This window comes from Kwoniella bestiolae, chromosome 1, assembly GCF_000512585.2.
Source record: "Kwoniella bestiolae CBS 10118 chromosome 1, complete sequence".
Classification (NCBI taxonomy): domain Eukaryota; kingdom Fungi; phylum Basidiomycota; class Tremellomycetes; order Tremellales; family Cryptococcaceae; genus Kwoniella; species Kwoniella bestiolae.
The window spans coordinates 4,269,783-4,285,033 of NC_089241.1; the positions used below are offsets into that span (position 1 = coordinate 4,269,783).

General features: G+C 48.2%; 5 protein-coding genes across 5 annotated transcripts; 4 read left to right on the forward strand and 1 right to left on the reverse strand.

The window, feature by feature from the left end:
- Positions 1-150: 150 nt before the first annotated feature.
- Positions 151-4,626, reverse strand: I302_101603 (uncharacterized protein; the record flags this gene model as incomplete). Its single annotated transcript, XM_065869314.1, has 11 exons — positions 151-186; positions 549-937; positions 1,016-1,184; positions 1,273-2,245; positions 2,364-2,695; positions 2,752-2,907; positions 2,965-3,310; positions 3,388-3,579; positions 3,665-3,801; positions 3,864-4,159; positions 4,284-4,626. The coding sequence occupies 11 exons, from the start codon at positions 4,624-4,626 to the stop codon at positions 151-153; spliced, it is 3,369 nt and encodes a 1,122-aa protein (XP_065725386.1).
- A 334-nt stretch (positions 4,627-4,960) lies between these two features.
- Positions 4,961-5,731, forward strand: I302_101604 (V-type ATPase, G subunit; the record flags this gene model as incomplete). Its single annotated transcript, XM_019186988.1, has 4 exons — positions 4,961-4,963; positions 5,028-5,106; positions 5,196-5,296; positions 5,555-5,731. The coding sequence occupies 4 exons, from the start codon at positions 4,961-4,963 to the stop codon at positions 5,729-5,731; spliced, it is 360 nt and encodes a 119-aa protein (XP_019049866.1).
- A 614-nt stretch (positions 5,732-6,345) lies between these two features.
- Positions 6,346-7,939, forward strand: I302_101605 (uncharacterized protein; the record flags this gene model as incomplete). The annotated part of the gene is made up of 6 exons (XM_019186989.1): positions 6,346-6,795; positions 6,886-6,968; positions 7,030-7,059; positions 7,118-7,221; positions 7,370-7,568; positions 7,792-7,939. The coding sequence occupies 6 exons, from the start codon at positions 6,346-6,348 to the stop codon at positions 7,937-7,939; spliced, it is 1,014 nt and encodes a 337-aa protein (XP_019049867.1).
- A 2,288-nt stretch (positions 7,940-10,227) lies between these two features.
- On the forward strand, positions 10,228-13,225 carry I302_101606 (uncharacterized protein; the record flags this gene model as incomplete). The annotated part of the gene is made up of 4 exons (XM_065869315.1): positions 10,228-10,251; positions 10,376-10,620; positions 10,907-12,617; positions 12,704-13,225. 4 exons carry the CDS (start codon positions 10,228-10,230, stop codon positions 13,223-13,225), a joined length of 2,502 nt encoding a protein of 833 aa, XP_065725387.1.
- Positions 13,226-14,254: 1,029 nt separating this feature from the next.
- Positions 14,255-15,232, forward strand: I302_101607 (uncharacterized protein; the record flags this gene model as incomplete). Its single annotated transcript, XM_019186991.1, has 1 exon — positions 14,255-15,232. The coding sequence occupies one exon, from the start codon at positions 14,255-14,257 to the stop codon at positions 15,230-15,232; it is 978 nt and encodes a 325-aa protein (XP_019049869.1).
- Between the last annotated feature and the right edge of the window lie 19 nt (positions 15,233-15,251).

A 15,251-nucleotide genomic window follows, 5' to 3' on the forward strand; every position in this document is an offset into this window, starting at 1 on the left:
ACTTGTAGCGATTGGATTATGCATGTGACTACTGTACAAATTGGGGGTTCGTTGCAGATGTATAAGTATAGAAACGTAGCGATGATTGATAGTTTTCTGAAGAACGGTACTGATGGGGCCATGGTTTGGTCATTCCAATCATGATCCTGATCATTGCGTCTGTGCTGGCTCTTCTTCGCCGAAAATCTATGATACGTTGTTCGATCAGCATGTCGGCAGTCAAGGGGCAGCGGACAAGTCTGGAGTACGGGCCGGAACGAGACAAAAAGCAGGGACCAGGGAGGGGGAGAGGGGAGGGGAGGAGGGGTAGAGGCGCAATAAGGCGAATGTGGGACAGGGACAAGAGGAATAGACGGGATTCGGAACAGGAGCCAAAGGCGAAAGAAGGGCGAAACCGTGACGAGAGTCACTAGAGGGAGAGGAGAAAATAAGGCGGGACAAAGGGGGACAGGGGAAGAAGGGGAGAGGGGGAGAGGGGGAGAGGGGGAGAGGTATAGACAAATATCTGCAGCAAGGACGGGGACCAAAAAGAAAGACAGCAAACTCACCTCAGCCAAAACCTGTTTATTCCCCCCTGGCTTATTCATAACAAACCCTTTCAGCCCATTCTTCAAACTCGGCTGCTTCTGCACGACCTCCTTGAGTTGTTCCTTGGGCAACTGCAATAACGAACCGAAACTCGCCGGTGAGATGAGTTTCACAAGCCTAATGAACCCTTCCCATATCGCTTTGATCTTCCATATTTTCTTGGCTATCAGTTTAGGCAGGATATGATTTGCCACGAAGGGGATGAGCGATTTGTATGTGGTGACTACTTGAATAATTGTTCGGAGGAATACGACGGGTAACTGGGTGGGGAGGTCGGCGATTCTGGACATCGAGTTTGCGAGGACGTCTGATCGGAAGACTGTTGTCATTGAGAAGCAGATTCCGATTGCTAGGAGCATAAGATAATCAGTAATCTGCTGTGGAAGTCATCATGTTGGGCGAATTGATATGGAGCAGATCGACCCACCCTCAATAGTAAATTTCAGTTGACTCTGCTCATCCCGATGAATAGCAACCATGAGATCCGCAGGAGTCATCTTACCCAACATCGAAGCGAAAGCAGTGCGTACGAGGTCTTTGTCATCGGGATTGGCAAGGAGCGATACGATCCGTGGGAGTTGTTTCTCGATCTCAGCCTGAAGCACGAAGAGATGGATAAAATCAGCTAAATTTTCTCCAGGACTATCATATCCCAACCCTCTGGCGTCAGAAGGTACGACTTACCTTGTCCAGATCGCCCACAACGCTCGCCACAAACTTCCCCTCAACCTCATGCTCATCCAACAAGCTCTTGACTACCCCCACCAACGCAGGGCTCGATCCACTCTGCGTCAAAATCCCTATAATCCTCATTGACAGTCCCTCTGTACCCTTTCTATACGATCTCAGAATATCCAGCAGTTTCTCCGTTGGCCCAAGACTCTGAATTAATGGGATAAGTTGCGCTTCGAGGGCATCTTGAATCTCGGACGAGGGAAGTGATGGGTAGAGGGTGAATATGGAATCTAGGAGTTGTTGGTTCCGTTTGGTGAGTGCGAAACATAGTTCGACGTGCTGCTGGACTGTCTCTGATGTTATGTCGAATGGTATTGGCAGGAACTTGGAGGATACGGGTTTAGGTATATCCAAGTTGTCATCTTCCATCGTCACATCTTCATCTTCGATCTTGACCTCGTCACCTTCAGCTTTGTTACCATCCTCTGCTCCTTCCCTACCCTCACCTCCTTCCCCATCCTCACCCTTCACCTCCTTCCTACCACTCTTCAACCTCCACAACACACCCAACGCAAAATCAACAAGCTTGGGCATCATCGGCGAGTCAGGTCCCCATTTCCTAACAGTAGTGATGATGGCAGGTACTCTAACCCTTCTTTCAGGGTGTGTACACAGTCCCAACAAAGTCTCCAAAGCCAACTGTCGAGCAGGCGGACGAGTCTCGACTATATCTCTCAGAGCCAGGAATCCAACCAAGTTCCTATCGGTATCTTGACACAGATCTTCAAGGAGCTGGATGAGCTGGGGTGGGATTTCAGGCAAGTCTGAGACGAATGCGAATAGGGTTTTATCCTTGGCGTCGATCTTGGGCAGGTAGGCGGTGAGTATGGATATGAGGTTATCGGTGTAGGAATCGGTAGGTGAGGAAGAGACTTTGGAGGTGTACCATTCTTCGTTGAGCCATATCGAAGCGAACTTTGAGCTGTAGTATCACCACAGACGACGATCAGGATCATTTCTGGTCAAGGCTTTCAGAGATTGGCAGAGTGAATGTGACACCATCGAGACATGATGATTGGTCCTGCAGGAACTGCACCCACCGATTCACAAAATCCTCCACCACAAAATCGGCCACAGCCTTCCTCCTTTCCCTATCATTCTCCCCATTCACCCTCGTAGCAAGCCTAGCAAGAAGCAACATCCACATTTCTTTCGGCTTCACCGCCAGCTTTATCGCGTCCGTCTGCACTTCCTCTTGCGCATCAGGTAACGTCGAGAGATCCGCCCCTGTCGTCCATATTCGCTGTAACGCCGTGGAGAGGACATATGATTTATCTTCCGGATCTAATGGTTCGGGTTGGGGTAGGGTGAATGAGGAAAACGTAAGGGGCATATCTTCGTCTTCTTGTGGTATCTCATCATCTCCTTCGAGCTGTACATAAAACATATAAGCTGATGAAGGAGGACTTCGCAGCAGGAGTAGCTTACCAGTAAGTCGTCATCATCTAGATCCATATCTAGTGGATTGAGAATCTCATCCACATCCTCTTCCTTCGGCTCTACTTTGGTAACCCCCACTCCAAGCACAGACGCGAGAAGGGGTATAGCATCGGGTGTACCTTCGATAATAGCTCTTCTTGCATTCTACGAGGTTCTATACATCAGCATTCTCTTTTCAAGTATCGCATGGAGCGTACCCACCTCGAAAGCACCGTTCAGTAATTCTAACGGCACAATCTCCAACCCCTGCATAACAGCTTCGATAACACTTTCCACCGGTAGATCACCAACATCAACCTCAAGCCCTTTACCCCGTCCAGTACCAGGTCGAATACCCAGATCAACTTGCAGCCTGGCCCTCTTCTGAGCCTGTTCGCTTGATTCCGCCTCGTTCTCGCTGACTTCCATGGGGTGTTTACCTGGAGTCTTGGCTTTCCTCCTTTCCCTCCTCATGGACGCTTCGGTAGCGAAGGCATGCTCCATACGTTGTTTCTGGCGGAGGAGGGCTTCGTTGAGACGGGCAGAGAAGTTGGAGAATGGTGGGTGGCTGGGTAGTGTGACCACGAAATGATCAGCATCATACGTACACAACCGGAATTTGGTATTGAGGAGCAGGTCACTCACCGCAGTAGATGAGTCATCACGACCCTCATAGTCTTCTCAACCGCTCTGATCTCCATGGGTTGTCTACCTGCTGCACCGAGGGCAGAGGGTGTCCAAAGCGTCATGGAGCTTATCAAGGCGTCTGCAATGAGTGGTCGGGATTTGCAGAGGATAGGGAGAGTGTTGATGATTGGATGGAGTAGCGTTGGGTCACTGATCATGAATGACAGATATTTAGCACTGAGGCGAGGTAAAGACACGTGTTGGTTAAGAGTGATTTGATGTAATGACAACCCACGATAAAGAATATAGGTGAGTGACCAGCTGAGTCAGAAGTGCGCTTCCCTCCTCTTCCACCTCATTCACATTCAACGCGCAATCAGGTTGGATCATCGTGAAATTCACGTCGTTAGGGTTCGTTGCTCTGTGCTGGAGCTGCGGTAGATATAAAGGTCGTAAGCTAGGATCAGCTAGCATCTATAGATGTGTTGACTTGCCCTGGGATCCGCCCCAGCAGCCCTCGTCCCAGCTAATACCACCTTCTGCAAGAACTTCCAAGCGACAGCTCTAATTCCAACGTTGTTCGGCTGAGAATTGGGATCCAGCGCGAAATTGAGTATCCTCATTTTGGAGGTATTGAACATCTCCACGATTTCAGGCTGTGGTCTTGAAGTAGCTAATAGTCGGAATAAGAGAGGATAGATGGTTGAGAATATGGGTATGACCGCTTTGATGGTTGAGATGGAATTGGAGGAGAGGAGTTTACATAGTGCTTCTAGGCATTGTTGGGCGACTATATCGCGATATAGGATATATCAGCTCTCTCCCTTGGTATATGATCATAATACCCTTTGAATATAGTTACATGGCATTCGACGAGAGGTATAAGTCGGTCGAGAATTTTACAACAAACTCACCACCCAGCTTGACATCCAACTTCAGCCCGCTCCTCCCCACAGCCAACGCAATCATATCCAACGTCCAGAACCTCAACATCGAATCCTCCCCATCAGAGATCAAACCAAGCAACTGAGGAACCAGTTCAGGCAGCTTTGAAGGGTTCTCCTCGAATTTCCTCGCAGCATCGTTCAGACCTTCTTGCTGAGCTGTCGATTCCGAGGGTAGTGCCAATGCCGAGGTCAAGGTGTGTAATGGGTCTCCGGATGTTGATGCTGAGGCTGAGGATGAACCTGCCGCGCCAGGGTTATTGTCGTCCGGTAGGAAGTAGCCTCCGAGGTCGTCCTCTGAGTAGAGGGACATGGTGGAGTGGGTGTGAGTGTGAGGTTGGGGATGTAAGGTGGATAAGTAAGAGATGTTGATGAATATGATGTCCTTGGTCAAAAGTCGAAAGTGGTCGAGTGACAGCGAGGTGACGAGAAGGCACAATTACAAAATAGGCGCACCAGGCACCCCTTGAAAGCCACGTGCTCGCACACCTATCTCTATCCAGGTGTGACGCTTTGAACCGGATGATACGGTGTGCGGTGCTCATCGTTGTGTCGCTCATTCATTCAATCAATATCATACGTATATATATACTATATACTCCTTTCTTATCATACATCAGTGACAGAACGGCACACATACAACCATCATGGTGAGCTGGGATACCCTTCATTCTCTCTGAGAAGACAAAGCTGACACTCCACCTCTCTGTCCAGGCCGCAAACTCACAAGGTATTCAAACCCTCCTCGAGGCCGAGAAGGAAGCTGCAAAGGTGGTTCAGAAGGCCAGGCAATGTGGGTTGATACTCCATGCAACAGCTTGTCTGCTGGGTGTCGCTAGAAGAAGTGCTAGATAGCTGACCAGAGCACTCGCGATGTGATAGACCGAGTGCAGAAGCTCAAGGACGCCAGGTCAGAAGCCGCCAAGGAGATCGAGGCGTACCGTGCTCAGAAGGAGGACGAGTTTAAGAAGTTTGAAAAGGATGTGAGTGGGGTCATCCAATATTTATGATGATCAGAATGACATGTGCTTCGTCTCACTCCTACCTCTGCTCCATCACGTACCATCCCCGCGTCTCTCTTGTTCAGTCTCATGAATCGTCAGAAATACCCCAGCTGACATCGTTTCACTCCCTTACCTCTCAACCTACCAACACCCTCACATCCAACCTCATCTCGAACACACTCAATCGCCTTGTCTCCCCCGTTTGGTTTCTCGCCCCTGCCACCTGCTCAATCACAGCACACATCCCAAACATCCTCCTCGCAATCATCAATCGACAGCTCCACCACCACCCAACTGTCCGACCTCGACAAGGCAGTGGACAAGAACAAGGCCGAGGTGATCAAGAAGATTGTAGATAGGGTGTTACAATCTGATCCAAAGCTGCATCCCAACTTGAAGAAGATCGAGGCATAGTCTAACCTTTCGATATAAAGGTAGAGAGAGTCAGAGAGAGGGATGATGTCGCTCACTGTAGATTTGTTACATACATGAAATGTGATTTGTATTTGGTCTAGCTCCCCTTGTTTCTGCTCTCTACACTTCTGCCTATCGAAGCAGTCATTCTCACAGACCAGGATTGTCACTCCCCCTCTAAGATGAAAGGGATGCCTCAGAGGTGCCCTCGTGCTCGTTTCCTGTGATATGCCTTTCTCCTCTCTTGCTGCAATGACACCCAATGCAAGGTAAAATCACATCACATCGCATCGTATCCTACGCATATTGCATTGGGATCTTGGTGATTGACAGAGTATCAATGAGGCCATGATATATGAGATTGTCATCTATATATATACCGTTGAACGTGTCACGAATAGGGAACATCTTCCCGGTTACGTTACCATAAGACATCATCAATATCACCAAAACCAATTAATCTTCATATCATCCACCTATTCTTCATCGTCAATTCATCCATCTTGCTCGGGTGTAGATCAACTGGGTATCTGCTACTCTGCTGCCCATCCCTCTCCTCTCCCTTCCCTTCGTCCCTTTCTCCATCTCTGGCCACTCGCTAGTCAGATCTCACCATGTCGCACAACAACAACAATAACAACAACAACACCTCCCTCCTCTCAATCCTCACCTCCCTCTTTAAGATATGCTGTGGATCTACGTCCGAGCCCTCTGCACCTCAACAGCAACAAGGATACCCAGGCCAACAGCAGCAGCAACAGTATCATCCAGGATATAGTCAACAGCAACAAGCTTATCCACCGCAATCACAGCCCTCTTGGGCCAATGTTGCAGGACATCAACAGAACCAACAAGGTTATCAGGGGTATCATCAGAACCAACAACAACCGTATCATCCTCAACAACAACAACAGTACCCTCCCATCCAGCAGCCTCAGCCTCACCATCAACAACAATACCATGCCAATAATCAACAACAACAACATTGGCAATCGAATGGAGCGGGAATAAGTAAACCGCATTCACCCCCTGGGGGTGTGGTGGGTCCACACCATCCTGCTCAGGTGAGTGTCATACCATATCATATCACGAAAATAATACGAGTGAAACTAACACCTCTCCCTCTTCCTCTTCCTCTCCCTGTCTATTAACAGAACCAAGATCAGATCAACGCTACCAACGCACGATATACGGATCTGCGAGATAGAGCGAGAAGGGAGGGTGATGAGGCTCATCGGTGGGTTCGCCTGCTGTCTACAATTTTCAATACACTACTAACCACATACCTCATACTATAGATGCTTTGCAGAATCTCAATCAGCTTATCAGTGAGTCGCGCTCTTCCTCTACGAAAGCTGCTAGATCTCACTTAACGTGATATAACAGATCAGGCGACGGTGCAAGAGCCCACGAGTTATCTCAACAAGGTAAATCGCATCAAAGGAAACAAGATGAATTGGACGATGAGGCCAGTGCATGGATTTTCACGGGTACGTTTATTTCTCCATCTATCTGTTTCAATTCAACTCTGGTCCATGTAGTACCCAAGATATAAGGTCGTCTATTCATGTCAAGGATAAGAAAAGGCGAGACAGATACATTGATACTGATACTGATGCTCATACATTACGTTACCAGAAAACAATAAATCCTCCCCACCCGACACCATAGACCTACACGGCCTATACGTTAAAGAAGCTATCGAACGAGTCGAATCTGCCATAACTACCTCCCAGCGGGGTGGATCGGAGGAGTTGCGGGTGATAGTTGGTAAAGGGATTCATTCACAGGGGGGTAGAGCGAAGATCAAGCCTGCAGTAGAGGGGTTGATGGTTAAGTGAGTTGGATGATTTTTGTTCTCTCTTGCAACTTGATGCAAGGACAGAAATGATGAAGGTATCATGAGATCTTTGTGAATCGTCAGATATCAGATATCAGATGGATCAGACGTCGGCGAAAGGTGGACGGGATGACCCCCAGATCACGTTGATACCCATCTCTGTCATATCCCTCAAAGCAGTCAGTCAATCTTGATGCTAAGCCCCCCACACCACACGCAGGTACAACCTCACAGCTCACGTCGATCCATCCAACACCGGCGTGCTCATCGTTGACCTCCAGGGCCGAACGGGCGGCCAGAGATCGAGGGATGCAGGTGGATTGGTGGATGAGCTGGATAAGGGAGACGAGGGATGTAAGATCATGTAAACGGGGTCCACATACGGATGCAAACTTTGGGACTTTGAATCAACAATATTGGGTTTTGGCTACTGGGTTTGGGCATGACTGCAGATCGGATCGGATTAGACAAACGTATCTTGTTAATGGTGTTAGGTGCGTCTCTGACGGATAGTTAACATGATCATTTCCATATTCTTGCGTCCTTTGATTAGGTAGAGTAGAAGTCTAGATTGTTAGAAGCTCGTCCTGCCTCTTGAAGTTTTTGATCCTTGATGTTGGATATCATATCGGAAAACACTTGATTGTCGGCTCGTATGGAATGCATGGCTATAACCAGTCAGGAGAGGATATGCAGATATGTTCGGTCTCAAGTGGGATGGCGGAGGATACATGCGCAGTAAGATACTTCAGGTAGAGAGCATATGGGTAGCATATACGATGACTGAGCACCAGGTACGGGATCAAGAATCAAGATTATGTGAAGAAGATGATGGTGATCCTTACTGTCCAGCGAGATTCAGCTCAGGCGCAGAGCGCAGATCGAGTTGCGGTATGTATACAACTTGAGGTCTCGCATTCACATGCACGCACAGATGAACAAGCAAGTCGTCGATTAATTATCATTCATGGACACATATGAACAAGGGTAACCGACAATTAACTCAAAGCGATATGATATCATCCCCCAAGGGTAAAATTATTCCATACGTGAGTGGCTTGTACTCCAATAGTCTAAATATTTTCGAGGTTCCCTCGGTAAGAAACAGTATGGATGTGCAAGCTGATCACCCTCGATTGTATTTCTATCCTGAATGATCGACTACCAACCCAGCTTTGCAATGGTATGGCATGGACTCATGTGAATGATTGGGATGTGGTAATTTGATACCACGGGTGCCAACAAATGAATCCCGAAACCAAAACAATATCTGACACCTGATGTGAGGGAAAGAGAGGGAGAGAGGTTAATCCGATGTTCAACACGATCCTCTTCGGGTTGGTGCTGCGATAACGTACATCCCTATACATGTTCTCACGGCCGTACCCTACCCTACTACACAATCAATACCAAGGCAAGATGATCGAAAATTTTGCGTCTGCATGAGAAAGAGAAAGAGAAGAAATCAGTTATTCACCATCCTTTAAACGGTGAATGGTTTGACCGATTTGATCCGATAGCACATAAAGGGTAATACCATCAGACAATAATCAACCGGCGGTAACAGATGAATATGATGAAACTTTAATGACAATACATGGAACCTGAGCAAAGTAAGTGTAAAGTAATCCCGGAATACGATACGATATGTAGTAGTATATGCATGTGAACAAGTGGCACCTGATAACTTGTATCCATCCTTTGGGGGAAGGAAGTACCCAGTCCGGCATGATACTGGCACTCGTCATTGCTACCAGCATAGTTGACCTCGTGACTATGTTGTATATATATATGTATGGTTATAGACGGGAGGAAGCATATAATCGAGGAATGATCTGCAAGTGGAAGTATATGTCAGCAGATGACAGTCAGACTACAAGTACTCCAGTAGGCATGATTGTATGGTATCAGACTGAGTCCTCTGCGGCGGTCCGATAGGTCACTATTTGAAAAAGTGAAATTAGAATAGGAATTACCGAATATGGTGTTATTAAATATAGGATAATAATGTAATCCGGTTATATACTTTGAGTGATAGTGATAGTGCCACTCTCCCCCATACAGCTACAACCATATACTATTACCCTATAGTATTACCCTATTCATGTATTACACCATACAACCACCCTTCAAAATTATAATCATTACCATACCATACCATACCATACCATACCATACCATATCATATCCATCCATATCATCTTACTACCACACTTTGCATAGCATCATCACCATCAAGCATCACCAGAACATCATACATGCTCGACGGATCAGGATCACATCGGTAACATCATCAGTAGTATCACAGAAAACACCGCTTTGAAATCACAGGGGAATATCCATCATCTCCGTCAAGTGGAGATTGGTCATCAAATACGAGTACTCAACCACTCTTGCCGCTGTGGATCATTCTGTTCTTTCATCCTCACTCATCACTCATTCGATCACGAGTAGAAGAGAGTACACCACCAGATACATAGTGCGAGTACATCACTGTTCGACTATAGGATAGTATATACATACATCACTCGACTCATCTTTCACCGTACAACAACGAAGAACCCGATCGAACACTTCTAACTGGCTCCAAACTCTCATTACCACCTATCATCTCGCTTAATACGAGCAACCCCACTGTACACTCCACCAAACCAATATGGCTCAGATCATACCACCCATAGTGAGCATACCACCTCTTCATGACCATGACAACCAAGTGCGCAGCTGACAACCCCCTCACTCTCCTCCTTACCTTACATTTTCCCTCTTCTTTGTGACCATCCCACGTTTAACTTGTACTCCAGACCTCTCTCCCTATCGACTCCAGCGCTGCCCCTTCCGTAGAAGACATCCAAGATCGTCTACCATCCATATGTGTAGATTACCTATCCCACGATTGGTCCGAGGAGGACGTGTGGGCGTCATGGCGGAACATGACGAGACACAAGCATGAGATTGCCAATGGTGTGAGGCTGGAGAATGCCAGTTGGAGGACTTGGCAGAAACAGAGGAACAAGTTGAAGACTATCTCGCCGGAGACGTTGAATTGGTGAGTGCTGTTTCAGGTCATATTGTAGCATCTTAGAAGCGATGGGAGGAGTAAAGGGCACGCCGGTGGTGATGTGGAGCGGACTTTGAATAGCAAGCACATGATTTAGGAACGTTTCGTTTGGAGCAGGTCATCATAGTTGAGAGTATATCGCTAATTGCTCTTCTCTCTTTTCCTTTCCCCTCCCCTCCCCCTTGTGCCTGCGCTGCTGTGCACCCTCTCGCACGCCATCATCTACTCCATCATCTCCTCCACTCCCCATGATCTCGTCACTACACAACCACAGGCTCAAAGACTCCGATGTCACCTGGCTATACGGTCCCCTACACACCGCCAACGTCGAGCCCGTCCGACCCCTCAAAGTAGCTTCCACCGATGAGCGATTAGGTATCGACCGACCCAACCCCAAACCACCTGTCACAACAAAACCCATTCTCAAACACCGAACGCTATCCGAGATGCTCACCGGACCAAGACCGTCGTCACCCATTCTCGAAGCCACCTCAAGGGACGAGAGGGACGATGACAGTGATATGGATCGGCCGATGTTGCTGCAAAGCAAATCAGACACTAACGTGATGAGGGCTCGTACACAGCCTGTCACAAGGGAAAAATCACCACCTAGAGATTTCAACCTGGATGTCGGTACCGCCACTGCCTTGGCCAATAATCGAGATATCAACAACGACAAGGCACCCTCTGTCACCTCGCCTGGATCAGCTACGGATGGATCAAATGCGGGTAACAAGAAACACATCAGTTTCAACACCTTTGTCGAACAGGTGATCGCACTGGACGAGCCTAGAGAAGCCCAAACCACCAGCAACCTGGATAGTTCAGACGACGAGATGTTGGAGATGAAGTCGCCTTCTTCGTTGTCATCAAGCAGCAGATCCTCAAGACCTTCCTTATCTCGAAACTCGTCGTCCGGGTCAAACTCGGATCATCTGACTATCGCCAAGATCGCTCCCACCGTGCTGAAGACGCTCAACCTGCCTGGAAGTTCTGGGGCGATGATCTACGCTCCTCCTCCCGAATACCAATCACCTTCGGCAAGTTCACACAGCCAACAATCGTTCGATTTCCCTTCACCTCAAGTGGACAGGCATACAGGTAAATGGGCAGATCACGATGAAGATGAAGATGATTACGGGTCGGTTGGATTCGACTACTTCGGTGGACCCAATCTAGGAGGTGATGATGGTCGAAAAGCATCCGCTCAACCTGTACCATCTCATGTCGGAACATCACCCAACAAGCAGGCTCAAGCGCCACCCACAGTCAGTCAACCGCCCCCTCAACCCAAATGGAGACAACAGCAACAACAACAATCGCAACAACAATCGCAGTCACCCTCAGTATCTGTCGAACCTTCTTCAGTATCTTCCAATAGTTCATCCTCATCCTCATTGAACGTCATGTCCCCTCCTCAACCTAGTCGAAGTATTTTGAAGGTTCGATCACCTCAAACTTCCACCGCACCAATCCCTGAACCTTCATCTCCCCCTGCGGCGTATTTCAACTACACCCCCTCAGCTGCGACTGGTATAGGAGGTATGAGAAGCTCCTCTTCAGGTTCCGGAGGACCATACGACTACTCTACGCCCAACGTCGGTCCCACCGGATCACCTGTCACCTCGCCCACAGCCCCGATTGCCCAAGTCGACGAACAACGCGGTAGGGGAAGAACGACTTCGAGGGATAGAGGACTGAACGATAGATCCACCTCGAGAGGTACCTCGACAAGTTCCACCGGATCGTTCGGCTCGGCTTCGTCAGCTAGATCACCCACCGAGTACAGCGCAAGTGGTTCGGGAGCTCAACAGGTTCTACCCAGGAAATCGGGCATCTCAGCTAGTTCACCTCAATTAGATAAAGTCGAGGAAGGTGTCTCGTGGCAACCATCTCCTTCGGGTTCTACCTCTGGCAAAGACAAGGATCAAGCCAACTATGTACCTGATCGATCAAACACCCCTACTCCGCATTCATCACCCCAAGTGAGTAGGCTCTTCCTTCTCATCGAATGATATTTTTACAAATATTTACAAGAGAGATTCGGTCTGACTAACATTTCCAGCTTTAGATCTCCCTTCGACCTTTGAAAGATACCTCTCCAGCTTCTCTACCCCATTCCAACTCTACTCCTTCACCCTCTTCTATCGCCAATTCCAACGAATTACCGAAAGCAGATCCACCAACCATCATCTCTCCTACATCATCTGCTTCTGCCTCTTCTAAACCTTCCTCCTCGTCTTCTACCGCCAACCCATCTTCTTCTTCTATTCAGTCCAATACCAACACCAATACAAGTACCAGCGCAGCGAAGAAAGCGACGATAGCGCATGTAGGGACCAACGCCCAACCGACTCTTATCAACCAACCTCCTTCTGGTCCTGGAGAGGGCGTGGGAGTAGGAGGAGATGACGATGACGGAGCTAGCATAATGGGCCGAGCGGCTAATATAGCATCTACAGCTAAAGATCTATTGGGTGCGCTGTGGTACGGGAATGAAGGTGGGGTGAATAGGCAGGGAGGTGGGGCTGGACAGGGGCAAGGAGGGGTGGGAAGGGGGAGTGGACACAGGAGAGGTGCGTCGTTGGGATAGGGTTGGTCATTCATAGTAACACGGTATCGGTACATACATTGTTTTCTTCTTTTTCCTTTTTATTATTGATCCGAATCTGAATTCTCTTGAGTAAGTCTAGTCTAGCAAACAGTACAAGTACATCACATATATATAGGAAATTTCTGTTTTCTTATCTTTCTCTTCCTTCTAGTCTGGATTGAAATGGTCCGAAATGATCAGTAGAACAGGTGTATGCATGTATTCTTCTCTCGCTCTTCCTCGCTGAGATGGTTTATGGGGCGCGCGAGGTTTATCTCGGATTGAGAGAGAAAGTGTGTATCCCCAGAGTCAAATATTCATGCTCGTGAACACTTATGATGGATACATAGTCAAGGGATGCAAGATAGTTCAACAAGAGGGAAGAAAGATTCGCTCATGGATCACTCCCAGGTGTATCGTGTAAATACTCAAACCCAGATGACAAAGACTGTGCGATACAAATACGTAAGCAGGTCAATGGCCGATCAAACTTCTGTATCTTCTTCCCTACTCATGATAATCTGCTGAACAAACCAGAGCAAGAGCATCCACGCATCGTATACAGCTCCCAGCGCCCAACGCTCAACGCCCAATGCTCACAGCCCACGTTCCTCTTCGGGGGATTGGTGCTGACTGCTGACTAATGATATAAAGATTAAAGAGCTTATTGGCAAAAAGGCACGGACAGGATAGGGACAATCCGGATATCTCGCATACAGTCTGGGCATAAATCATGGAGGTTTGATCCGGTACTTTCTCATCGTACATTGTACAGCCATTACCAGCTCATCCAGCCAGTTGGTAGTATGCTGATGGAAAAAGGGTATATAAGGATGTGGAGGATCGTGTTCCGAGAAGGAATGTTCTTCTTTTTCTCTCATACCGATCTTATTGTTCGAACACACAAGTAACCCCTAAACTTACAGAACACCACGTCCGTGTGATAACCAAGTGCTCCATTCGCTTCCACACGTTTACCGATAAATACAACTACAACACCCTCATACTTCATCTACATACCCACCCGCCATGTCCTCTCCCTCTGTACCTCTCCGAGCCATACTAGTCTTCGGCGCAACAGGCCGACAAGGCTCCGCCCTAATCAACGCCCTCCTCTCCTCACCAGGCATCGAATCGAAACACACCATCCTAGCAGTCACGCGGGACCCGAGCACCCCCAGGGCCCAAAAGCTGATCCAATCCGAGAGATCACGCAGAATCATCAAAGTCATCAAAGGCAACCTCAACTCCCCCTCCGAAATATTCCGTCAAGCTAGGGAGCTAAGTCCCTCGGGGGATAATAAGGTATGGGGGGTGTTTTCGATGCAGGATAAAGATCCCAAGATATACCCCAACTACCTCGACTCGCCAGAGGTCAAGCAGGCTTTTGGACTTATCGACGAGTCCATCAAGAACGGGGTGGAATACTACGTCTACACCTCGGGAGATAGGGGTGGGAACGATCGATCATGGGAGAACCCTACGACCGTACCTCATTTCAAGACGAAATATCATATCGAGCGATACCTCCTGGACCAAATAAAGGAACAAAACAGTTCAATGAGATGGACGATCTTCAGACCAACAATGTTTTATGAGAACCTCCAGCCCACATTCGATATCAAGATCTTCATGACTGCCTATCGAGATATCTTGAGAAACAAAAAATGCCAATGGATCTCCACGGTTGACATCGGCGTATTTGTGTCGAAGGCGTTTTTGACCCCTGAGGAATATTACGGTCGGGCCATCTCGCTCGCGGGGGACGAATTTACGTTTGAGGAGCTCGATGAGAAGTTCAGGAAGGTCACGGGCAAGGGGGTGCCAGTCACGTTTGGCGTGTTGGGGAAGACACTGGGATTGGCGGCGAGGGATTATCAGTTGATGTTGGAGTGTTTCAGGGATGATGGATACGGAGCGGATATAGAGGAATGTAGGAGGATACATCCGGGGATGATGGGGGTTGAGGAGTGGTTGAGGGAGAGGAGCGGTTATACCAAGATCTAATGGGAAGGGAAGAGTTGGA